Source organism: Dermochelys coriacea, chromosome 12, assembly GCF_009764565.3.
Source record: "Dermochelys coriacea isolate rDerCor1 chromosome 12, rDerCor1.pri.v4, whole genome shotgun sequence".
In the NCBI taxonomy this organism is placed as follows: Eukaryota; Metazoa; Chordata; order Testudines; family Dermochelyidae; genus Dermochelys; species Dermochelys coriacea.
Window position 1 is genome coordinate 21660688 of NC_050079.1, and position 25636 is coordinate 21686323.

The following is a 25636-nucleotide window of genomic DNA, read 5'->3' on the forward strand; positions in this document are numbered from 1 at the left end:
AGGCAAGCAAAAAGTTTGATGACCATGTGTGCCAGGAAATAGCGAAGAAGATGGCAGTGTTGGGAATTCACTGGACTGGTGACCAACGTTGGGAGAAGACTAAGCAGTTCAAAACCAACTATCAGAAAGACAGGGATGAGAACCACATCTCTGGGAACTCGCTGTCATCCTGCCTCTTTTATGAGGAGTTTGACCAAGCATTGGGTAATGCACTGAACACTGACCCACTAGCCTTCACAGCAGTCTGATCAGCCAAGATGGTGACTATCTCACCTCTGAATCTAGAACAGGACTGGAGGGGATCCAGCAGGTACTGGAAGAGGCTACCAAAATGATTCTGGTGCTGAGACTGGTCCCTGAGGAGGCTTTGCTGTTGGAACAGCTGCAGAAAATCCTGGGTCCCTACTTGGAGGAGCTTTTCAGTGCCTCCCCTTCTGTCCCCAGAATAGCAATCCCTCATGGAACCTGAACAGAAACTGAAGAAGCAGAAGTCAACTTTGCGCTTGGTAAGTGTCTGGCTCCATTTTTGTTTTTATGAATATAGTAATGGGAGGGATTTCCAGTTTATGAACCAATGCAAACGTTATTACCAGCCATGGGTAGCAGCATGTATTTGTTAATGGCAGATTGCACACCAACAGCTTAACATTCCTCCCATCCGTCCCCACCACCACCACCTTATGAAATTCAGAATGGAGAATGGGAAGTGCGAAAAGTGCGAAAACAAGCATTTAAAAAGTTTTAATAGAAACTTACACATTCTTTCTACAACATGCCAGGGTATGAAAAATGTGAACTTTATATTGCCTTCCCTATTACTACGCCACTCCATATCAGCCTAAAAGTTTAACAAGCCACCTGTAATGAATAGGAGGGAAGGGTGAAATTTACATGTATATTAACAAGTGTAGTCCATTTAAACTAATGTAGTCCCTATAGCCCACAGGTGACTAAATCATTTGTCCAAAATACAGGTGGGGGTTGTATTCAGTCTAGAAATGTGCCAAGGGGTAATGGAGTTCTTGGCAAGTCCATATTAGTGTATGTGTTTGCATGCAGTCATAACAGGCTGTATTCAAAGCTGTGGGGAGGCAGTAATCCATGCAGATGTAACACTGACAGACCCCGGTCATCAAATCTGGGACCTCTGGAGCTTAGTGCATGAGCTGTTACCACATGAGCTAAAAGCCAACTGGCTCTTAACTAAGGCTGTAGAGCAGACTCACTTCATCTTTCTCTTTAAGTGGTTTCAGTGCCACTAGATGGGACAGAACACCACACCCAGAAGGTGTGTGGGTTACACAGACACTAACAGAGCATCCTGTTGATTGCCTCATGATTTTTAACCCAACCCCAGGTGCTGACAGTGGCAAACTTTTCCCATAGCAGGAACTCCAGATAGGTAGTCACATTTTGGGGAAGGGTATATTTTGGGGTGCCACATGGGTAGCTGACCAGCCCACTCCACTAATAGATGTGCTCTTCAGTCACCATAAGTTTGAAAACTTATGTGGCATACGTGACTGGCTTGCCACCAGCAGCTTGGAATAAAATGTCCCTTTGCCATTCTGGAACCACAAGAATTGTTATGTCCTCCAAAATATGGACTGTCTGAAATGATAGAGAGGGCTTGTGTAGTACGCCATGGTCCACCCACTCCTCCAGTACTCAAAGTGGTCTGCAATTTCTAAAGTAAACCAACTGTGATTTTTAACTTACCATTCCTTGTGCCCTCTTTTCATTGCTATTAACCTGGTTGTGTCCACAGAGCTTCTGATGTCTGAAGCTTATGGATCTCACAAAGTATCATCGTTTGGCCATCAAATTCCACAAGGATTTTTCCTGTTCTCATGCCCTGAATCATCTGTGAATTACTGAGACAATAATGTACTCTTTTATGTCTGCTTGCAGGTCCCTCAGCAGCTCAGACACATTCCAGCGGAAGCCTAGGTCTCCATAGCATCATAGACTGGTCAAAGAGGAAGATTTTCTATGATGAGCTTATGTTTGACATTCTGGACAGGGTCAACAAGCAAGTGCAATGCCACAGAGAGGACGATTCAAGGCAAATAGAAAGCAAGATGAAAAGAACAAGCAGGCTATAGAGCTGGAGTAGAGAATTGCTACCATGTGCTACAGACCCAGGAACACTTTGGACAATTCCATGGTTGGGTGGCCCATGCAACCAGGCTTTAACAGCAGCTGGACAGGGCAAATCTACCCCCTGCAGTCATCTACCCCGGTTCAGGCCCCCCTTTCTCGCAGCATACTTCTGCCCCCATGCTGACCCTCTCTCCCTTGCAGGCCTCCACACCCATGCAGTGATGTTAAGTTCATGCTAAATGCACAAGAAAGGGAAAGGAGAACACAGATTTAAGGGATTGTTTTGATGGCACTGGCTCAGTGTTTGCATTTTGCACTGTTTGGTTTATGCACTTTGATTTATTACTGGTTTTGCTGTGGGTTTATTACTGAGTTTTGATGTTCTAATGGCAGCTGGGGTGCCTGAAATGCTATAATATTGTTTTGGGGTTTTTTTGTAATACATCCATGTTCACAAATGAAGGTTTTTATTTAATTAAGAAAGTTTATTGCCATCACTACGTCATACAATGTGTATTTGAAGAATAAAGATAAACACACAGTAAGGCACAATAGAGAACTTGCATCCAGACACAATTTCTGAGTACATCTATGTACAAGAATCCATAATGTAAATGCTCAGCCCCACTTTCATAAACAGCCATTTCATCCGCAAGAAAATTTCATATCAACGCACACATTCATATTCAGTGCTATGATGTGTGTACTGTAAGCATTTCTGAATAAAAACATTCCTAAGCTATCTATTCTCCATCTTCCATCGTCTGTGCAAGTCCATAATATGGGAGTGCAGAGCACCCCTGGCTTTTGTTGCCAGGGTGCATCCTGTTCAAGCTGCGATAGATGCACTTTCTGGCTGAGTGTTGTAGTCAGCAATCCATTACTGATTCATTATTACATAGATTCATTCGGGACAAATGGCTCACTTTTGGCTTCACAAAGATCATGAAGACAACAGCAAGCCACACTACTGCAGACAGCACTGATGACACAGACATCCAAACATCTGTAAACAGCACCAGCAGGATTTCAGTCTGTCAAACGCACAGTCAACTACCATTCTGTACCTGCTGAGTGTGTAACTGAATCATCTTTTGCCAGGCCCTCTGAAATCAAGATATGATCTCATAAGCCAAGGCAAAAGGGGTTACACAGAGTCCCCCAGGATAACAGTGGGGATAGTAACTCCATTTATGACAATGTCATTTGGTGGGAATAGTGTCCCAGCCTATCCATGAATGTAGATTCCTGACCGTCAGGAAACCTTGGCATCATGAACATTTCCAGTGCAGCTCATGTTGGCATCCATAAATCAGCCTCTTTGGTCTACAAGGTTCTGCATAATAATGAAGAAGTACCCTTTGTGATTTATTTACTCATATGCTCCTTAAGGAGGGCAAACAAGGGGCATCTGAATCCCATCAAGGGCCCTGGCACAGTTTAGAAACCCCATTCTCTTAAAACAGGCAGTTACTTCAGGGCTATTGTTTATGCCCATCGCCTTTGAGTAAATCACACTCCCTATTGCCTCAGAAGCCTCTGCCACCATTTTATTCACAGTTGACTTTCTAGCACCAAATTGGTTAGTGATGGATCTGTCACAGAATGAGGTAGCCGGCTTCCAGATAGTTATAGCAACCTGCTTCTGGACTTTTCTAGCCACCCTCATGACACAGAGACTGTTGCGTCATGATGCTGGAGGGTTGGGGCAAGGTGCTCATAAAGCCATATAAGGTAACAGATGTATTGCAGAAAAAAGTACACGGTTTCACTGGGCAGGCTCAGTTGAGTCCCAACATCTTAATGCAGAGATTAGTTCTTCTCTGTCTGACTGAACAATATTCAGTCAGGGAGGAATTTTAAAGGGAGCATGTCACATCGATATTTGGCTGCCACATGACAGGAAGAAGAATTCTCTCCCCCCCACCACCACCACCTGACGCCGCCCTCCCTAAGCAACTGGAGAAAGAGGCGGTTCCTTAGAGTAACTCCAGTGATGATGGAGGAAGGGGTCTTAATGCAGAGATAGTTCCTTTAAATCAGAAGATCAGATCAGAAAGGGTGGGTGTGTGCAGATGATCCCCCAGTAACATTCCTAGGTTATTTGTTTATGTATTTTCCACTGAATACATCTGATGAAGTGAGCTGTAGCTCACGAAAGCTTATGCTCAAATAAATTTATTAGTCTCTAAGGTGCCACAAGTACTCCTTTTCTTTTTGCGAATACAGACTAACACGGCTGCTACTCTGAAACCTTGTTTATGTTAGCCTGTCTAATTGGGGAGAGGGCCCTTAGTTTCTTGCTTCCAGAGAACTATTTGCTTTAGTGCAGTAGAGAGGACTTTACTGCATGCTTGATCCCTGCAGCCTGATCAGCTGGTCAGACAATCCCAAGAAAAGGGAGTTGTTCCCTAAGGAAGTGGAGAGCTCATTTGCTTCTGTTCTACCCTCACAGCTCCTTGCTGAAGAGGTTTTTGTTGGTTTGGGGCTACTGCTTTCTATAGCAGCCTGACCATTCTTTTAGATAGATGTTCTAGAGCAAGGATGACCTATCTTCTGAGCTTGCATGATTCAGAAGTCTGTGGATATTTTGTGCTTGGTAAGAATACCGCCATGGTCAGATGTGACTCTCACAAGCATATTGTTTATAAAAGCTAAGTGGTATAAGAATGGAATCACACAGCTGCAAACACATTGCAGCTAATTCTGATCTTCATTTGTGTCAGTGGAAATCAGGAGTGATTCCATTAAGTCAAAGAAATTAAAGAATTGTAAATAAGAATTTGACTCTGTGTCTAAAATTATACCATGGTAGTAATAACTGATATTAAGCACACTAATAAATTAATTAGTTAAATCCTACTGTTTCCTTAAATCATAGTAAAAACAAGAACATTCTTTAATATAGTCATGTGATGTCATTCTATCCACTCTACATCTGAATATCCCCAAAAGCTTACAGAAACTAAATGAAAATGCAGATAAAGTATGCAAGTACAAACTGGGATATTACTAATAAAATACAGTATGTTTGAGTGGAGAGTTTGACATGCTGACATTTTTACTTGGTTGGATATGACTCCACTCATGGTTTATGTAGTCATCCTTTAGAGTATTGATTCTATTCTCTGCTGCCACCCTTATGGGAGTTAGAATGCTCAACATTCTTTTTAAGAACAGTCATTCCAATAAAATGTCAATAGTGGTACTTGAATGCAGTGGAGGGATGGTGGCTAGGGCATTGGCTAGAGATCTAGGTTCAAGTGTCTGCTCTGCCACCAACTTCCTGTGTGACCTTGGACAGTTTACTTAGCCTCTCTGTGCATCAGGTCCTAATATATAAAATGATAATACCTCCCTACCTTTCAGGGTTGTAGTCAGGATAGATACATTAAAGTTTATGTGGTGCTCAGATACTGTGGTATGTACCTTAGATAGATAGTCTGCAGAATACATGGAGGTTTATACGCTGTAAGGTGCTGAACACCGTCCACGACTTCCAGAGAACCCTCAACTCCTATAGAAATTAATGAGCTGCAGGTACTCATCTTCTTACAGAAGTGGGCTTGGAGAGCACATAAAGTCATAAAAATAAAAATATATAATACTCTGCCACTGCTTATCAGCATGTTATCTAGAGGCAAATTTTCAAACTTGCATAAGTATCTTTGCATGTTCTCAATGTAGGCATTCAAGAACCTCCATTTGTTTACACAAAGTCAGGGTTTGCACCAAGCATTCATGTGTGCTCAAACCCTGACTTTTACGTTCATGTCACCCAGGTAAGGAACATGGAATAAAGCCATGTGCATGAGTGGGCTTGAGAATTTGGGCCTACACCTATGAAAGGAAGCTATAGGGGCAAAAATGCTTAGCAGGTTGAGAGACTGACCTGTAGTATACATAATGAATAGTCTAAATCATGCATATATATCTTGTGACTGTTTTTTCTCTTGGAAATGCAATGGTGCAATTTTGAAAAATGCTTAGATGAACTGATGGAATACACTAAAAATGGTGCTGTTTTAAATGAATTCAACTCACATTTTCTTCCTAAAAAGAGACTGGCTGTTGCCATTCTCTCAAGGTATGTCTAGTGGGATGAGCAATATGAATGATTAAGGAAAATGGGGCTGTGTGCTCTGAAAGGAGACAATTTTGGTATTGAACATCCTTTATTCTTACATTTCTAAGATGAAGGAAAAGGACTTTTCATTTCTCTAGATTTATCCAGATTTCCCATCCTTAACATTGTGCAGCTTGCCTTCTCCTGTCTTAATGACATTCCAAACTTTTGTTGAAAATAATTGATTGAATTTAAATTTCCTTAAAAGTTTAAGAGGTAATGGTACAGTATAAATTTCCTACCAAACACTAAGTAGGGAAATATCCATTAGTGAAATTAACTACAGTTTCTAGGTAGCTAACAATGTGCAGTATACAGTAGGGCATGGCTAATGAACACTGCAGTGGGTGATATTTCATTATACAAATTAATGCTCACATTTTAATGGGAAAGTCACATAATGAATCTCAGCTTCAGTGACAGCAATTAGAGACACAGATTGTCCCCTTCTGGACAAGGCACTGTTTAGCAATAAGCAGCTGTGTAAAAAGTCTTCAGGTTTACAACATATATATGCTTTGGGGGAATTAGTGTACAGTTTATATTAATGTACTGAAGCTTCACTGCAAAGGAACAACCATATTTATCTCCCCATGTGTTAACTAAGTAAAGACATATAGAAAGACTAAATATCAGAGATGGGATGTAAATAAATGAAAATGTTCAATTATACAACTTTACAAAATTAAAATCTTTTACTGTGTGTTGCATGATACAATGGAAAACTCTTAAGTTACTGGGTCAGAAACATCAAATACTTTTTTGGGAGAAAGGGGGTATTTACGTCTTACATATTTAGTTAAAATATTAGGGAGTAAAGAGAAGTAGTAGTCAACTGATATTTCTGACAAACAGATTAATTTTGTGATGAACACGTGCATGATCCAAAAATAATCCTACAGAACCTTTGATATTCCATTTGGCTTCAAAAATTTGAAGTGAATGATTAGAATGATAAAAGAAATTACTGTGTAAGAATAGGCATAATAATGAACTAATTAAATCATACAGCAATTCATTTTTAAAATATCTACTGTACAATGGATAAAATAGGTTATCAATAACCAGTCCTATTATTAAAAAAGCTATAAGATGTTTTCAATGTTTTTATTAAACAATATTCACTGGAGTTATAAGCTGTTTGATTTCATTATGCTTATTGTGAAAGACCATAACTATTTCTTATACTGAAGTACATGCAATCAAATTCTGGATGTCCATTGCCTGTGGGTGCTGGCAGAAAACCCTCTCCCAGCTGCAAGAGCGTTGGATGTGAGGTGGGTGTGCCTATCAATGACTGCTATTAAGGGGAGAGACCACTGCACAATGGAAGAGCATTAAAGAGGATTGGCCTGGTGATCAAAGGGCAGGTCCATCTGTACATTATCTAAGAAGGCTTCTTTGGTTAAAAAAATCATCCTGGTTAAGAAGGGAGATGTAAGAAATAATCAAAAGTTTTAAAATCCCAAATCAAAAAAATAGAAAAATGGAGACGCTGATAGCAGTAAGTACAAATTTTTAATCTAGCAGAAAAAGTCATAATGATCCAATGGTTGGAAGTTGAATCTAGACAAATTCATACAAGCAATAAAGCATACATTTTGAACATTGAGGGTAATTAATTTTGAAATAGTTTACCTAGGGCCATGGTGGATTCTTCATCACTTGAAATATTTAAGTCAAGACTGGTTATCTTACTAATATGTATGCTTGATGGTGTAATTATTGTGTGAGATTGTTTGGCTTATGTTTTGCACGAGATCAGTGGTGAGCAACCTGCGGCCCATGAGCCACACGCAGCCCATCAGGGTAATCCGCTGGCGGACCATGAGACAGTTTGTTTACATTTACCATCCACAGGGAGCTTCAGGGGGCCATGCCTGCGGATGGTCAATCTAAACAAACTGTCTTGCAGCCTACCAGCAGATTACTCTGATGGGCCCGTGTGGCTCATGGGCTGCAGGTTGCCCACCACTGGTCTAGATGATCATAATTGTTCTTTCTTGCTTTAGGAATAATCTGGCAGTGGCCTCCATGTAAAACTAAAAATAGGTTATTCCTTTGCATAAAATGATTAGATTGCACATAAGGACATTAGGTGGAACTGGTAGTAGCCTGAATAGGTTATACATCCATGTTGCTCATGCAGTGTTGTATACATAGACACTGTTTGCATTGGGCAATATGTCTGTTTCCAGTTGTCTATCAGGAGTTTATAAAGTTTTTACAGCAGTCTTTAATTTTACCATATCCTGATGTAAAATAGTTCTGTGATATGACTTATGCCTTGTAAATCAGATGTTAGACAGATGAAAACTTTGATTATGCCGCTTAGATAGTTTCTATATCCATGGTTTTTATACCATGTATTGGGATCGTTTTTAACAAGGTTATGAAAAAGCTTGTGCAATTGCAAACAGTGGTCGGAATTAGCAAGATCAAGAGAATAAGTCCCATTCTGAATCACAAACAACAACTCTTGAATATATCAGACATTTGAAAAAAAACCCACATGGCAACTTTAATTTATGTAAACTGAAATTAAGTGTTAAATATCTCATCCAGACTCTGTTCTTGGCAGTATTACTGGGTAATCATTACCTGAGGATGAGCTCTCTGAAACATTTTTCAAAGTATTAGATACAAACAAATATTCTTCTAACAGAACCATGCCCAGCATTCTTGTCCCACTTAGTCTTCCTTGAGGAAGTATTATTAAGGTACCTGGCAGAATCACAGACGTTAAGTTTCTGGATATTTTTTCATTACACATCTTTGGTGGGGGAAGGGAAGTTTCAGTAGTTCATAACTTCACTGTTGCAAATCACACTAGGGCTGAAATTTGGCATGTTGGTTGTCAAATTAGAGAGTTTGAATGCCATTTAAATATTTGTGACCAATTCTTTAATTTAGAGGTTGTTGGATAATCTAAATTTAACAGGTTTGAAGATGTATTTTTCCCCCTAATACCAGCTTCTGAAATAGCAGTAGTTAATTTTGCAAGTGGATGTCCTTAAGGGGTAATAATTACTTTAGGTATTTTGATTGGAAAAAATTGTTTTCAGGTGTACCATTTCCCTTGCCTAGTTTGGTAAGCCAAAGGTGGCTCAATGTGTCGCTATGTGATAGGTCAGAGATTGAGCCTTCATTTAAATCCTTGTTCCCAGCCTGGCAAGAGATGGGAGCATTACAGTGGTAGTGGACTCAACTCTAATGGAAATTTGCAATTTTAATCACTCTGCCTCAGTGGGTGGTCTCTTACAGACTAGTCTTGATGGGATATGTTGAGAGCTGAGTCCAGGCCTCCTCTGTTGAAGGGAACATTACATTACATGCTGTGGGGCCTTTGAAAAGGTGGGGAAAATTGAATATCTTCAGGGCTCAGCAATTAAAAATAAAAGAATGTTGTCAGTGCAGAATGCTTTGGATGGAAGATACTTTATAAGTGCAAGCATATTAGTATTAGAATTTCCTCTAGTTAGCATATTAATTTTCTTGCACCCATTATTAAATATACTTATTGCCTTAAGCACCTCCTGAGATGTGTGTAGGATCTTTAGTGCAGCCTACATTGTAGGATGTGTCTCATCATTGCAGATGCATGTTATCCAACAGTTTATACAGCATCTACAATGGTAGAACACAATTTCTAATGATGCCGCTTGAAGTGCAGCACATATATCCATCAACTAGAGTTACTGTAAATATAAAAGGTAAAAGTAACTACATGTAAATATTTCCACATAGGTATAGGTGGTACCATGGAAGAGGTTTTTCAGTTAAGAGGAAGGGGGATTAGAAAATGCAGGCATTGAGCTACCCAAGGTTTCTAGAGTTTTTTCTCTGCAGCCACACGATTGGCTCTTAGACAGTGCTTTAAATCCATAAGTTGTGTCAAAGATTATTAGATTGATTGTAACAAATAGAATCAAAGCTCTGGGACAACATGAAATGGCTCCAAAAGTTGGAGTACAAATATGCTGTAAAATGAATGTTAATGTCTGTGTCTGTATTTTTGCCAGGAGCAGAGCTATCACAGAATATTCATGCTCCTGAAATTAATAATTTGCATGAGAGTATGTGCATAGAGGCTATTGCCATTTCAGGGCATAGATGCATACAAATGTGCAGAACATGACCTCTGATCCTTTTCCCTACCATAAAATGATTTCAGTAGAAGATGGCGTGCAGAATAGTCTCTTTGGGTTTGAGGGGAAACCAGAATAGGTATCACCCATTTCAGCTTTGTACTTCCTACTGCTTGGCATAGGTAGGCCTGTAGGTTCTTCATGTATAGCACCTACTAGAATTTAGCCAATAGTTGCGTTGATAAAGAGGGCAGTGGTGGGGTTCCAGAGCCTAACGATATTTGTGAAAGATTCAGAAGTTGCACTGAAACTTTAAATTTGATTTCTCATGTTAAAATGTGTGGACCCAGGCCTAAAGTATAAGCCATGTTAATTATCATCTCTTACATGAACCACGTTAATCAAACTTTGTAGAGGAGGGTGCATCATCATACAATAGGTGTTGGGCAGTGTAGGGCCCTCATGTCCATAATTTAGCCTCAGGATTACATTATGGACCATGGCTATAGTGTTTATAATTTTCTTTAGCCCTTGTTGAGTGACAGAACACAATCAGCTACTGTACATGGTCAGTAAGCCTGTTCAGATAGTGCTGTAGGGTCATTTTGATTGTTCATTTTACTTAATCTTGTTTAGCTGATTCAGATGATCAGCAAGAGGTGTAAACATCCCAAGTATTTACCGAACTCTCATTTGAGCACTTAGTTTAAAAAATAAAAAGTTTGAAAACTTTACATTTTTATTTTAAATGGATTTTGAGGTTATTCAAGAATTAGTAGTTTTTCAACAAGTGTGATAATTCACGTAATATGATACTATTACTGTTATTCTGGAGGAAATTTTAAAACAATGAACTATTTGCAGGGTAGTGTTCACAGAAGGGTTGCCGTTGCCTTTTAGATCAGAAAGAAAACACATAAGAGAAAATAGTTCCTTGTCTTGTTGAGGTTTCTTATAGAAATAATTGCTGATATTGACAGGGCATTATTAAAAAGAAGCTTACAGTACTGTCAAACTCCTGTCTCTTTCAGGGAGTATTTCTGCACTCAAGTCTACAAGGAACCTTTGATTACTAACAAGTGCTCTGCATATATTTAAATTTACTTTTATTTAGACATATTTTCTTTGTGGATATATATAAATCTATGATTGTATGTGAATGTTTTATATATACATAATATCTCTGAGTTCTTTTAAATCATGGCAAGAAAAATAAAAGTTTAGTATTTAGTTCAAATATATGTTTAATTCATGAAATTCATCTAATAAGTTTTAAAATACTATTTAAGCTGATCTTCTAGAAAAATGTTTATTACAGGTAAATTACACATTTTACTACTGGAACATTAGAAATGCCATTAGTACAAATTTAAAGCACTGCAAAAACCAGTAGAAAATGTTAATTTCAAATACAGAAAGTAAATATATTTTGTACCTTTTTATTACTCATTTTTTTAATTTTATTGACTGCTTTTTATCTTAACTATATGTTCTTACATGCTGCAATCCTAATGTACTGTAATGATATTAATATTTTATAGAATCTGTATTTATAGTTCTTTATTTAGAAACAATGCAGTAGGTCTGCAGATCTTTGAATCCTTCTGGAATGGTGCCCTCCAAATAATGATAAATTACTTGTGCAGTATGCCATTTGCTAATTATATCCATGATTTACTGCAGAGCAAGCCTTAAATCATTCATTTCAGTCTTGCGTAACAGTGCCATAAAATTTTTAGGTTTTAAAAATGGTTTCCATGTGTATAATTTAAACAAATTTTAAAGCAATTGTATACACAAAATATTGCAACTATCCATTTGTTACATACTTTGTTTCTTTTTTTTAACTTGTATTTTTAATGATTACTGTGGTTGAAATTGTTATGCTTCATTTTCATAATCACAGCTTTTAATTCTACAACAGTTTTTACATGTTACATTCAGAAAAAGATAGCCAATTGTGTGTAGATAGTATGTCATTCCTGAATTGTCCCATGTGCTAGAAAATCATTTAAAAGATCTTAAAACTGTAAATTATCTTCTATTAAAGTATCATTTAAAATATTAGCTGAAGGGGGGGTGTTTTAAAAGAACAAATGTTGATTTTTCTTCACTATTCCATAGACCAAAGCACAGATAACATATATTATATGTTTGTCTTTTTTGTATGTATTTGCAGGTGAGAAACCTTACAAGTGTCCACATTGTGACTATGCAGGCACTCAGTCTGCATCCCTCAAATACCACTTGGAACGGCACCACAGGGAGCGACAGAATGGAGCTGGACCTCTCCCTGGGCAGTCTCAAAGTCAGGAACACAAGGATGAAACATCAAGTAAAGGATCTCTGTTTATCAGACCAGACATACTGAGAGGAGCCTTCAAGGGTCTTCCTGGTATTGATTTCCGAAGTGGCATGGTCTCTCAGCAGTGGACATCAGGAATGCTTTCTTCTGGAGATCAACAAGGACAAGCAGCTGGCATGTCTTCTGAGGTATCTTCAGAGAATATGAAGGGTTCTGACATATCTTCCAAAGGAACACACTTTTCTGAACTTGGCCGAGCATATCAGAGCATGGTTGGAAATGGTGTGAACTTCCAAGGGTCTTTGCAAGCTTTCATGGACAGCTTTGTCTTAAGTTCCTTAAAGAAAGAAAAAGAAATGAAGGATAAAGTGTTATCTGATTCACTTTCCATAAAAACTCTGGGCTCAGAGAGCAGTGAGGATAAAATAAATACCAAGTCCTCACAAAGAAAAACTGAAAAATCACAGTATGAACCTCTTGACTTATCTGTGAGGCCAGATGCTGCCTCACTTCCAGGTTCATCTGTTACAGTTCAAGACAATATTGCTTGGCATGGCTGCTTATTTTGTTCCTTTACAACATCATCTATGGAATTAATGGCTTTGCATCTCCAAGCCAATCACTTAGGCAAAGCTAAACGTAAAGATAATATTTTAGGAAACAGCAAAGATCAATCTCGGGAGGCTTCAGCTTCAGCAAACAAAGTCAGTTTGCTCTCTTCTTCCGTGCAGCCCAGCAAAGAGGCAATAGTTTCAAATTTGATTAGCCAGCTGGACTCAGCTTCTGAGAAAATGACCCAAGGACAAAATAAAGAGATGCTGGGAGAACAAAAGAATGCTGCCTGGCCCAGCCATATGGATTCCACTTTTTGTAATTTTACAACAGACTTCTACAAACAGTTTGGTGTTTATCCTGGTGTTATTGGCACAGGAGCACAAAATTCTTGCACCAGTAACAAACCCGAAGTAAAAACACCATCTGAAGATGACCCAAATATTTTGCTCTCTGACTCTCTAAATAAAAGTGCTACTGATGACCTTTCTGACATAGCTTCATCTGAGGATATGGAATCCTCCAAGGAAGAAAACATTGAAGATGAGGACATTGAAACAGAACCAGATATTATGAACAAGCACTTATCTGCCCTAAATAAAGAAAGCAGTGAAGGAGGTGATAATATACAAAGCGCAGTCACCTCACAACCAACACAAGGACTAATATCACGGTTGCCACACACAGAAAAGCAGTGGCACATCCAGAATCTTCTTTCCTCCCATGAAACTGCACAAGGTGTGATGAAACCTGAACAAGTACAGGGTCCACAGGTCCTTGAGAAGCAGATGAACATGTTGTCAGTCCTAAGAGCTTATAGCTCTGATGGCTTAGCAGCCTTTAATGGACTTGCAAGTAGCACAGCAAGCAGTGGATGTATCAAGAGACCTGACTTGTGTGGTAAGTTTTAGACCTTCTTTCAGACCATTTCAGAAAACAATCCTGTGAATCACTAAGCTGCTCTCTAAACATGCTTAACCACATTTCTTAGTAAATGCAAATTTAAAACAAATGTTAAAAAAAATCAGTGGGCAAAATTCTATTCTATTACATGTGCAACTCTATATAAATCAGTGAGCATGTAGCTGACAGCAGAATAGTCTTCTATGTGCTGTCTAGAGTTGCATACACTTATACAATTTTTTTAGGAATGACATTGTTTTTAAATTAGAGTAGCAGCAAATATAGACTGTTCTAGTGGCATGTACAGGGGACATTTACTGCTTCCATTTATTCAGAAGGGGGAGAGTTTTTAAAAAAAATTGACATGGTAACTTGCAAACTTTTCAGTATTTGATTTTATAAAAATTTAAGAAAAACGCTGGATTCTTTGCCAAGCCAACCTTGCTTTCTCATACTTTTTTCTTTATACTGAATTAGGGTATATTAAATTCACACAACACTAACCAAATCAAATGCCAAGTGGATGGAATGCTCCTGTTTGTAGCCAGGAACCTAATATTTGTTTCCTCCTACCGCCCTTTGCCATTTTTGTGACTTGTTTCAGTATGAAACATATAGCTGTGATCTTTGATTATTTTCAGAGGTTAAGTAACTATATTTTCACGGTTCTAACTGGAGGTTGTACAAGTTATGTATAACCTAAATAGAATTATGCCAATAGGTAATTTAAGAAAGAAAGAAAGAAAGAAAGAAAGAAAGAAAGAAAGAAAGAAAGAAAGAAAGAAAGAAAGAAAGAAAGAAAGAAAGAAAGAAAGAAAGAAAGAAAGAAAGAAAGAAACTCTTATTCTTCTTTATCTGAGTTTCTAAATTGGAGTTTTTCTTTCTCAGCTCATACAGTCTGTTTGCCAAAAATGAAAAGTTACAATCATGGGGAGCGTATAACAGCTTTTTATTTGTCTACTATTCTGTAAGCATAGTTCTGGCAGAATAACACTGTAATATGTAATCCCTTTAAAAATCTGTGTCTTTTTCAAAAAGCAGTGTCAGCAAAGGAAGACAGACCTCTGTTATATTTCCAATCACAAATGGATTGGAGTAATGTTTCACTATACCTTCAAACTAATCAAAAATAAAACTCACAATCACAGATGAGTGTTCATGACAAGATTTACTTCCTTTCCATTGTTTAGCAGGATAAAATAAACAGTAGCCCAGATTAATAAAGTTAGGACAACTCAAAATTTAGCCCTGGATTCTGTAAACACTTGTGGCCCTTGCTTAACTTTAGCTTCAATGGGACTAAACATGTACTTTATGTTAGGCACATGAACAAGTGTTTGCAGGAGCTCTGGGCCTCAGTTGGTACATTTATTTTTCCTGAATAACTAAAAGATAACTAGAGAGTTGGAAATGGTTCCAGATTGTCAGAAATCACCTTCTGACAATTTGAAAAATATTAGCAGTAGCTTAGGTTATGTGATTCATAAAGCCCTACTTCCCATTTTCATTTCGATGTGAGGAATATAATTCACCAGTTTCATAGTCATAAATAAAAACAAGACAAAGAAATCATAATTTTAAAAATAGAAAAATTAAAAGACACACCAAACTTTTTCCAGCTCCTCCATTTAGTTGCAGTGTTAAAAATAACATGCATTTTGCCCTTTCACACTACCTGTAGGAATCTGCTTACCAGCAAGAATCCAGCCACTGGAAAACAATTAACACACACACATACCAACCCTCCCCCAACTCTAATATTATTGAAATGAGGTAATATTATTTCTATTAGTTTTTTCCATTTTCAGTCAATTCAGTAGGTATATTAAGAGTTGCTGAGTTACAGAGAGTTTAAAGACTGACTCCCAAGCTCTGCCCAGTGATCCTGCATTTAATTTGAAGCATAAGGAAAAAAAGCAACACAACATAAGCTTGTCTGTTCTATTTTGTAAGCTATTTTGTGTACTAAAAATGCAATGCAAGTCCTCTTTTCTCCCCGCTCCAAAAATAGCATTTTAAAATTCTTAGCTGACATTTCTACTGTGTATTTGCAGAACATGACTAAAATGTTGAATATTTTAATATATTATTTAAAACATCTATATACCTCTTAAAAAAAGAGGACCAGGATCAACAAGCCCAGTGGTGATAATTACTTATTTATTTGGTTAGATTAGACACCATCCAGTAACGACTTCTGTCTTGTGTTTTCATTTTCTCTATGACGTTTTGTACTGTGAAATCGTGCTCCATCTGTGAGTGTTAGCTTGGGGAGTCTCACCTGATGCTTCTGCACTTGCAGATTAATCAGCAGGCGCCCTCTGTGAATTTATTTGCTTTAGCCTTCCACTTGGATGAAGACCGCCACCTCAGTAATGGGCCGTCTCTGTCTTTTTTATTGTCTCAGCAATCAGAAAGCTAGAGGCAGAGACCCAAATCTGTTATCAGGGCATCATTCTTGTGCTTATGCATGTGCTTTGTATTCTGGGAGCCCACAGAGATTGTACAAAGTTGGCCCCTTTCCACATCTGATGATGTTCAAGTTACCACCATGTGGAATCAGGAACATCCTAGGAGAGAGAGCATTAGGAGGACATTTCTTTGATGCAATCCTTGCACTTTTTTTTTCCCCTGTGTCATTGCTGGGACAAGACTATTGTTCTTTCCAGAGTCAGAACAGATTTTTTTTCTAATAACTGAAATAAAATAATATCTTTGTCTGAATTAGTTAAGATCACTTTTCCCATTGGCACACTTGTTAAGTTAGATTTCTGGATTCAGGAAAGCAGCTTTGTTTTTCAGAGATCCATAAGGTCATCCTCAACTTTCAGCAGATTTTGCTTTGGAATTATGGCTTTGTGGTTAAAGCTCAGGAGTAAGCATCTGAAAATCTATTTTTTATTCCTCACTCTGCCACCAGCTTGCTATGTGACCATGGCAAGCCACTTAATCTGGCTGTGCCTCAGTTTCCTCATGTAGAAAATGGATATAATGATGTTGTGAAGCATAATTCATTCATGCTTGTAAAATGCTTTGGGACACTTGAATGGAAAGCACTACACCAATGTAAAGTATTATTATTTTATGTATTATTCAGAATATTTACATTTTCCACATCAAGAAGTTTACTTAATAAAATACTTACAGACATTTTTAATATTTCCCTTTACTTACCATGGCTGGAAGGGGAGCAGAAGGAGAGGGAGGTATGACCACATTTTTGATGTAGTTAGAACTATTTCTAAGTGCTCCTGACCTTCTTTAACTTCACCAAATTTAGTATTGGAACCTTGAGTGGATATTTCCATGAGCTGAATTAGATGGCTTCTGATATCTCATATTATTCAGGAATGTGGGCCTGCCTGTACATCTAGCAACCGATTTGTAGCACCCCGTTTAGCTGTTGATAGTATTCATTTCACTTGGGAAAGGTATAAAGAGTGATGATTTTGTGTCACAAAAAGGCTTCTGTCTCTTAAGGTTTACTCAGTCGGAATATCCATATTTTTGCACCTTGAAATCTCTGTTTCCATTTGGATATTGATGGGGGCATGGTCTGTCCCTATCCTATTACTAAAAGACTAGACAATCAATATTTCTTTCCATTTAGGCCTCATCCATTTCACTACCTACCTTTCCATGTACTTTTAGTTTTCTTGTTATAACATTGTTTTATCTCCTGTTCTGAGTCACTAATTTATACAGGATTTATTTTCTGATATGACCTTGTTTAGTATTTTTTGCTTTGTGTCTTAAGGAATCAGAAAGGGTTTTTCCCCCCATTGTACTCTGGGAGGTACTTTTTATCTCCTTCCTCTGAAGCATCAGGGTTGGCTACAGCTGGAGATAGGATACTGGCTGTGATGGGCCAGTGCTCTGAGGTGGTACCAAGCATTCTCTGTCCCTCAGGTGCTTACTCCCATCAGACTAGACGATCCCTTCTTGCGTTAAACTCTAACGGGTCGCAATATGTGGGGTCGGGAAGGAATTCCCCCCCGGCAAGATTGGTAGTAATGAGGTTTTTTTCATTTTTCTCTGCAGTGTGTATGTGTGGGTCACTTTCCAGGATTATCTGGGTATATCTCACTTAATCATTTCCCTGTCATTCTGGAGGCCTCAGGCACTGGTGCACCTCAGTCCCTCCTATTCTCTGCCTATGGCGCATAACAGTGTAGTGTCCTGTGGGCTGGAATACTTTGGTCTAATTTTGGTTGTTGGGGTTAGTGTGCAGGTACTGGCAGGGCTGGCTCTAGTATTTTTGCCGCCCCGAGCAGCAAAAAAACAAACAAACAAAAAACTTTGCCTCCAAACACGGAAGTGGAGTGATGATGTGGCCGCCGAATTGCTGCCGGTGACCAAAGAAGAGTCGCGTCCCCGCTACTGAATTGCCGCCAAGCACTAAACAAGCTCTGATGGAGCGGATGCCAAATTCCCACAGCTGTTGAGGGCGGATTGCCACCCCAGAGCCCGATATCCTGCCTCCCCTTTACATCTGCCACCCCAGGCACCTGCTTGGTTCGCTGGGTACTGGGTGGTGTTGGTGCCCTGTGATATATAGGAGGTCAGACTAGATGGTCCCTCCTGGTGTTAAACTCTATGACTCTGACCAAAAAAAAATCTGTATTTTCCATTTACACTTGGACTGCATTTAAGCTTTCAAAGAACAGCTAGTAGTCTCCACACTATTGGACAGAGACAGTATTTAGCATCAGTTGGTTGTTTAATGCAATAGTGGTACAGAACTTACACATATCGATATCAATTCCATGTTCTAATAAATCTAATTCGCTTCCCCAAGCTCTCATGTTCCACTCCATTTGGTGCTGTGTCCCCTGCACTGGCTCCACCCAATCATCTTTTTTGTCCCTAAGTGAAAATTGGAGAGATCCTTGGTTTTGTATGTAAGCAGTCCTTTTAGGGTCTGATTTTGCAAAATGCTGAGAAACTTCAGCTTCCTTTGAAGTCTGGAGGTGCCCCACCCAGGCTTGGTCCCTGAAAGAGCAGTATCTTAGCTTTTGTCCAACAGCATTAGAGGAAGATAGTTAATGTCTTATTATTATTGCTTTATTGACACATAATTATAGTACATTACCCTGATATTTTAGTAGATGGATTTAGTCAGAGTAAATGCCTGTTCCCTCAGGAGTCAAAACCAGAAAGATTTTTACCCCAACTAACACCTTCGAAATTCTATAGTGATATAACTAACAAATATAGTACACACAACGGTTGCTTTAATTGTTTTCCTTGTGCTAACTTCAACTTAATCCTTATTGTAGCTCGTTTGTACAATTAAACCTGTTTTAGACAGAAACAAAAGAAATCTGAAAAGTTCCAATGTTTTGGACAGCTGTGAGTAATAAGTTCAGTTTTAGTGCAGGAAACTGTAGTATGCATGTCCATTTGCAGTATCTTGTAATGCATTTAATTTAGTGCAAGGCACCACAAAAATTTGCTCAGAGCTGCAGTGTTAAGAGTAACCAGAGAAAGAGAATTCTTTTCTTCTTTAGCCACTATAGAAATGCATAAAGTATTTATTTTGGCTTCTTTATCAGTTGGAGAGTTTTTGAAACGATTTAAGTCACTTTGCAGTCAAAATTTTCCAGACCTGATTCTGATCTCAGAACTGGATCTTACACTACAGTGTCTCTACTGACATTTCTGAATTTACTCTTGATTTATACCAATGTAAGTGAGATCTGAACCTGGACCTTCCATATTAGATTTCAGCTGCATTTATGTACGATGCATTGCCATTTGCATGGCAATATCAAACCAAACTCATATGGCTTTCTTCCTTTTTTTAAATTAACTGGGAAAGCCAGTGATCCAGTGAAGTTTGCACTGCTGGATAACAGGGCTGGTCTGTGAATAGCATTGTATTTGCCAAATGGTTCGCTAGTCATTTCAGCACAAACAAATGGATGGTGTCTGTAAGTCTGCAAACAGTGTTGACATTTAGCCTTGTTTACGTTACTTTCCTTTTGCTGCATATTTTTGGCTTGAAAAGCTACTGTCTGAATCAACAGTGACTTCTTAAGCAGAAGCTAAGGACCCAGTGTTGCATCCCTTATTCTCAATTAGTGGGACTACTTGCATGATTAAGGATACCAGGATCAGGTCTTATGTTTGTTTGGCTTTACATTTCATTGTTATATTCATATTATCATTTAATTTTATCATAGTGTGTAACATTAGAACCCAGCTTGGTGATAAGATGGGCACTAATATTATAATGTTTGATGATGCACACTTTTGATGTCTTAATTTTTTCATATTATGGTATCCTCCTCCACCCCATCATCCACCTGCATAGTAGATAATTAACCCCTACAATAGCTGATATTGCTGAGAGGTTCTAAATGCCCTCTATTCCCAATAGAAGTTAAGGGCATTCAGTGTCTCACTGGATTTGGATCTGAAAGGGAGACAGGTGTTTGGAAAAGGAGGCCTTGTCTACACTAGGGTATTTGCTCCAGTTTCAAGCCATGAGAGGCCGCGTTCAGCAGTGCAAACCCTAGTATAGAAAGGCATAGTCACAATAATGATATAAGATTAGAGTTGTATGACTTTACCCTGAGTTTCAACTCATGTACAGTGTATTTTTATGGTATTTGTAATGCCCAGGTTTAATTTAAATTAGAATGATTGAATATTTTTGGCTATTATTTAAATCTAGAGACTGGAATGGGCCAAAAAGGTTAGAGCTGTTCCCAGACCTTTCCGAAGTTTGAAGATATTCTGATCTGGGTTTTGGCTCAGGTTTGTATGTTCTGAGATCTGATATACAGTGTCTCCCATAGCTACTCATATACTTGCACTAACAGTTTAAACATCCTTGCTTAAGTCAGAACTAAATGTACAAATAATTCCTTATATAAGGCTGACTTTAGTCTGACAGCCATTGCAATTTTATTTTACAGGCTTTCAGAAATAAATGGCCAAATTCTTCTTTGAAATCTGTGTAATTTAGAACGTTCTCTCACAACTTGTTATTTACAATACTTTGAAGCTGGAATTGCTTTTTTTTATCTGATGTTCCCAGATAATTATAGGACCTGGGATAAATTTAATTGTGTGGTTTGTTAATTATTTCAGCAAAAGAAAAATTTATATACCTATGTTTATTAAACAAATATTCTTAAGTGAAGGCATTAATATATGTATACACAATACACTTACAATGTACAACAAATCATCACAGTAACCTCAAAATAGAGGTTTATAATATGTTTAGTTATTTATGTATTTAGTAAGCCTAAGGAAAGGATTTTAGTATAAGGGAAAGTTCCCTTAAAATTGTTAAGGTTATTTATTATCACTTCTACTTGAGTTTTTAATGGTCCTGTATTTTGTAATGCATTAGCAGGGAAAAAATTACAGTAGTTATCTTTTTCATATTCTTTAAACAATATTTCCAGTTTAATATATTGTGCCAGGTTTTCCAATATTAACCAAGAAATGACAGTAAAATTCAATGAACAGCACTTTGACACCCACAATTTAAAACCTGTGATTGAAGCAAAATGTGTAAACTTCTACTGGGTTATCATGTGCTTTGGAATAGAGTATTGTTGGAAATAATTAGAAAATATATTAAGGTTCCTAGTAATGAAAGCATGTAAATTTTAATAATTGTTGCTTTCTGAATAAGTGTCACACTATATCTTTAAATGTATATGGAGTTACAAGTTAGGTCACTTTTGAATGGAATGTAAAACAATACTAAAAAATGCTTCAATAACTTATCTCAGTGTTGCTAATAAAAAAAAAGCTGTTAACCATTAGTGCAGTTTTGAGTCATTTTGTTAATTCAGTCTACAACATAACTCTAAGAAATTGGTTTATCTGTTGGAAGATTAATAGAATCCACCATTTATATGCTTTAAGAGGCAAACTCTACAAAGCAACTTGTTGCATTTTTAATAAATAAACTTAAAGAAAAGGCTAATTTTTAAGTGATGAGTTGGCAAGATTTCCCCCTTTAGTCATCTGTCATTAGAACAATGCAATGTTTGGTTAGATACATAAACAGTGCATTTACATTTTGCCCTTCTGTGAGAGAGGATTTCCAGGGAATATGGGGCATAATTCTCCTTTTCATTACACTGGTGTAAACTAGGAGTAGTTCCATTGAAGCCAGTGGAATTACTCAAGAGTATCACAGGTGTAAGTAAGAAAAAAAATCAGGCTCATGACCTTTATATATATAGCTATATATTAATTAGTGGGCTGCACCTTTGAGCGGGACTAACTACTGTATTTGCGGCAAATTGGGTCCAGTCCTGAAATTGAAGTCATTGGGAATTTGGCTTCACTGAGGACAGGCCCTTTATGTACAAAATCTATTGAATACTCTGAGCATACAGGTCTATACAAATCATCCTTCTTATTTAATCTTGTTTTGTCTTTCAGTAGATACCATTTATTAATAAGCATCTCACACTGTGCAGTTTTTTAAAATTACCTACCTAGCTTTTGGGTGAATGCAAGCCAACCAAATTGTTTCCCCCACAAAGGGCGTGTAGTAAAAGTCTTTAACCAGCCCTGCCACCATAGACTCACATGAGATCTTATTCAGGATACAAAGAAAGCAAAGGATGACAAGTAAGTAATAAATGGGCCTGATACTGTAAACACTGGATATAGTACTCATGTAGTTCCAGTGGAATAAATGGTATTACTACTAGTAATAGGTATAAGGCCTGGTATTAAGTATTGGTAGAACTGGGCCCCTAGGAGGATATATTTTATTTAATACACCACTTAAGACTCAATGGAAGTAAGGGACAAATATAACCAAGCCTATATATTTTCTTCTCCCAATGGCACATCTTCACTAAAGCTGTCAGTTTTGAATAACTTATTGGTGCTTCTTATTTATTCACCAAAACGCCATGAGTCAGGACCTGACATTTTAGTGTTCTGTGTTCTACTGAGAAAAATCTGTAGTTGAGCAGTAAGACAATTATACTATTTTGGAACCGCTAGAAATACTAGAGCATCTGTGAGACAACTGTAACATTTATCCCTACTCGGTGTAAGATCATTCTTCCTTTTATTTGGATCATACTTCTCAAAAAAAAATGGTATAGGCAATGATGAACCTCCTCGACCCCCACGGGGTATAGTCATGTGTGATACTACTGGGTGTTACATGCTTAAATTTCTATGCATTGATCTGAGAATGTACTCCTTATTGTCCTGTGGGTAATATGACTAAAGAGAAAAATTCTCTGCAATACAAAGGAACGTTTGTCTGCACATCATAACCTAAGGTCCAGAACATCTAATCTAAAGTTGTAATTATACAGCTGCAGTCACACCACGTTAGTGAAGGCTGTGTCAGCACTTGTATTAGTAAAGAAATCCTGTTTTTTTTCAAGGGTTGATGCGTCATATGTAGAAAAGAAACATTTCTCAGTAAACAATTGTTTTGGCTTTTCCAAAGCGATTCTAGGTATGGGCCTTTGTACTAATATTTCCAAGATATGATCATGTTTCTTGGATTATACCACTGACTATCTCTGGAGTTTGTCCAATGCTAAGTTTGAAAGGAACAGTCATTTCCTGTAGCAAGACAGTAGACTACTGGTTAGCTGCTGGGAAGGATTTCAATCCCTGTGTGTTTCTGTTATTGTCAAAACATAAACCGGACTGATAAAAGCCAATTTGAGACCTCTCAGGGTGGTTAGAGCAACAGTAGCAAGAGTAGAAGATGTCATCCAGTCTACATCAACTGTAGGATTTAGTATTCTAATGGGGTTCTCAAAAGCAGGGGTTAAAAAGAGAAATTTTCATGAACTTTATCTTCATGATGAACCAGGGGAGGGGGAGCAGAAGCACCAAAAATCATGGTCACAGATCTCACCCATCACTACTGTACTAGCTTGGCTTGGTAGGAGAAGATTTTTGCAGTCTGCCACCATCAGTGTCTATTTGATTTAAATACATGTACCTGGTCTGGATACTCTTCCCTACAACACTCCTGTTACACTTGTCTGGATTTAACATTCCCTGAAGGTGGATCTTTCATGATTACAGTAACCTTTGATACCTTTTAATTCAGCAGCACACTCACTGGTCATAAATAAACGAGAATAAGGTTTATTCACAACCGCGTAGTGGAGGAGAAAAATAAGAACACTCTGCATTATACAAGAAACAAGGTAAAAGAAGTTCTTCACACTAAGAACAAAGATCACAGACTTCAGATACTTTCCAGACACATGAGAACAGAAGGGGATAGATCACTATGCTGGACATCAAACACGGTTTAAGATTTTCCCCTGTAATAAGATTCAGCTGACAGGACCATATGCATTTAAAAATAGGTGTTTCTGAACTTCAACCCCAACCTCAGTGATTTACACCCAGACCCTAACTAACTCCTCACAATGAAATATAGGGGAATGAGTTTCTTTAAGCAGATCTTCTGTGATCCACAGTGTGTTTCTCTGGTGCATGTTTTTTAGTCGTTCCTGCATGGACCATCCATTGTTTTGTGCTCAGACCAACAGTGGAGTAGAAAATAGAATGCTATGATGTGGATCAGATGGAAAATTGTCACTCACTAAAGAGGGGTATATTCTATGAATCTTACAGAAAGTGGAATGCTCATGCCACTGACCTCCAAAAGGACTTGATCACTCCCCAGCTTTGAAATCCCTCAGGGCTCCAGTTCCCATCTGAGTCTGTCTTACAGCCAAATCCATGATTTTGGATCTCAGGACTGCTCTAACTTGTACCAGTTGGTAACAGCCCCCATTCCCATTCTGGGCATTACCAGAATGCTCCATCCCTCTGGCAATGCCCTCAGTCCATCTGCTATGCCAAGGCTGTGGCAAGTGGGAGGGCATATTGTTCTATACAACCCAGGGATTCCCCTGCCCAAGGGGAATCATCAACTGCCCTTGTAGGGCAACTTTACGGACACTTTATGCCACCAGATCAGCACAAAGGGGCTTTCATTAGGGCTGAAGATCTACCACAACTTATGCTTTCATTCCTGTTTAATTCATGTGTTCAATGTTCCCAGCATCCTCTCCTTTTCACTCTCAATGTTATCTTCAATATTCTCTTGGATTCCTGGAACTAGCTGTGACCTTTGGGTGGCTGAAATAATACTTTCAAAGTTCTATGGCCATTAAGCACAACCTGTATAGGTTTTAATAGATGGTGTATCTGCGGGATGTTTTTATTGGTAGAGAAGTCAAATCATGCTATGGTTGTAGTTTAAAATTTCAGTTGCCTGCTTTTCATCAGATTTTGTCTATTCTAGATTAATTAGTTCAATCTGCTTTTCTAACACCAAAAAGTTCATTTGATCCAGAACATTTCACATGTATAATAAGGGAAGTTAGGAGAAAACCCAAAACACATTGTAGCTGTGGAGAGATGTGACATTTATCAAAACAGATGCATTAAAAAAGGTTTCTGCATTGAAATGGATAAATTGGATAAAGACGAAAGTCAGACCCTCTCCAATACACAGCTGCCATGTATATGGATTTATGAACCCTAGGACAGGGGACCATGTAAGTCTTATTTGGGTTTTAT

At 38.2% G+C, this 25636-nt stretch overlaps 1 protein-coding gene across 6 annotated transcripts in view; it reads left to right on the forward strand.

The window, feature by feature from the left end:
- ZNF536 (zinc finger protein 536) overlaps positions 1-25636 on the forward strand; it is a 415977-nt gene that overhangs the window by 254561 nt on the left and 135780 nt on the right. For 4 of the 6 annotated variants that reach the window (XM_043494950.1, XM_043494953.1, XM_043494952.1 and 1 more), the window contains one exon: positions 12497-14076. In XM_043494950.1, the coding sequence (XP_043350885.1) occupies positions 12497-14076 (1580 nt within the window). The remainder of the gene's footprint in view (positions 1-12496; positions 14077-25636) is intronic. The other 2 variants (XM_043494954.1, XM_043494955.1) reach the window with 1 other exon arrangement.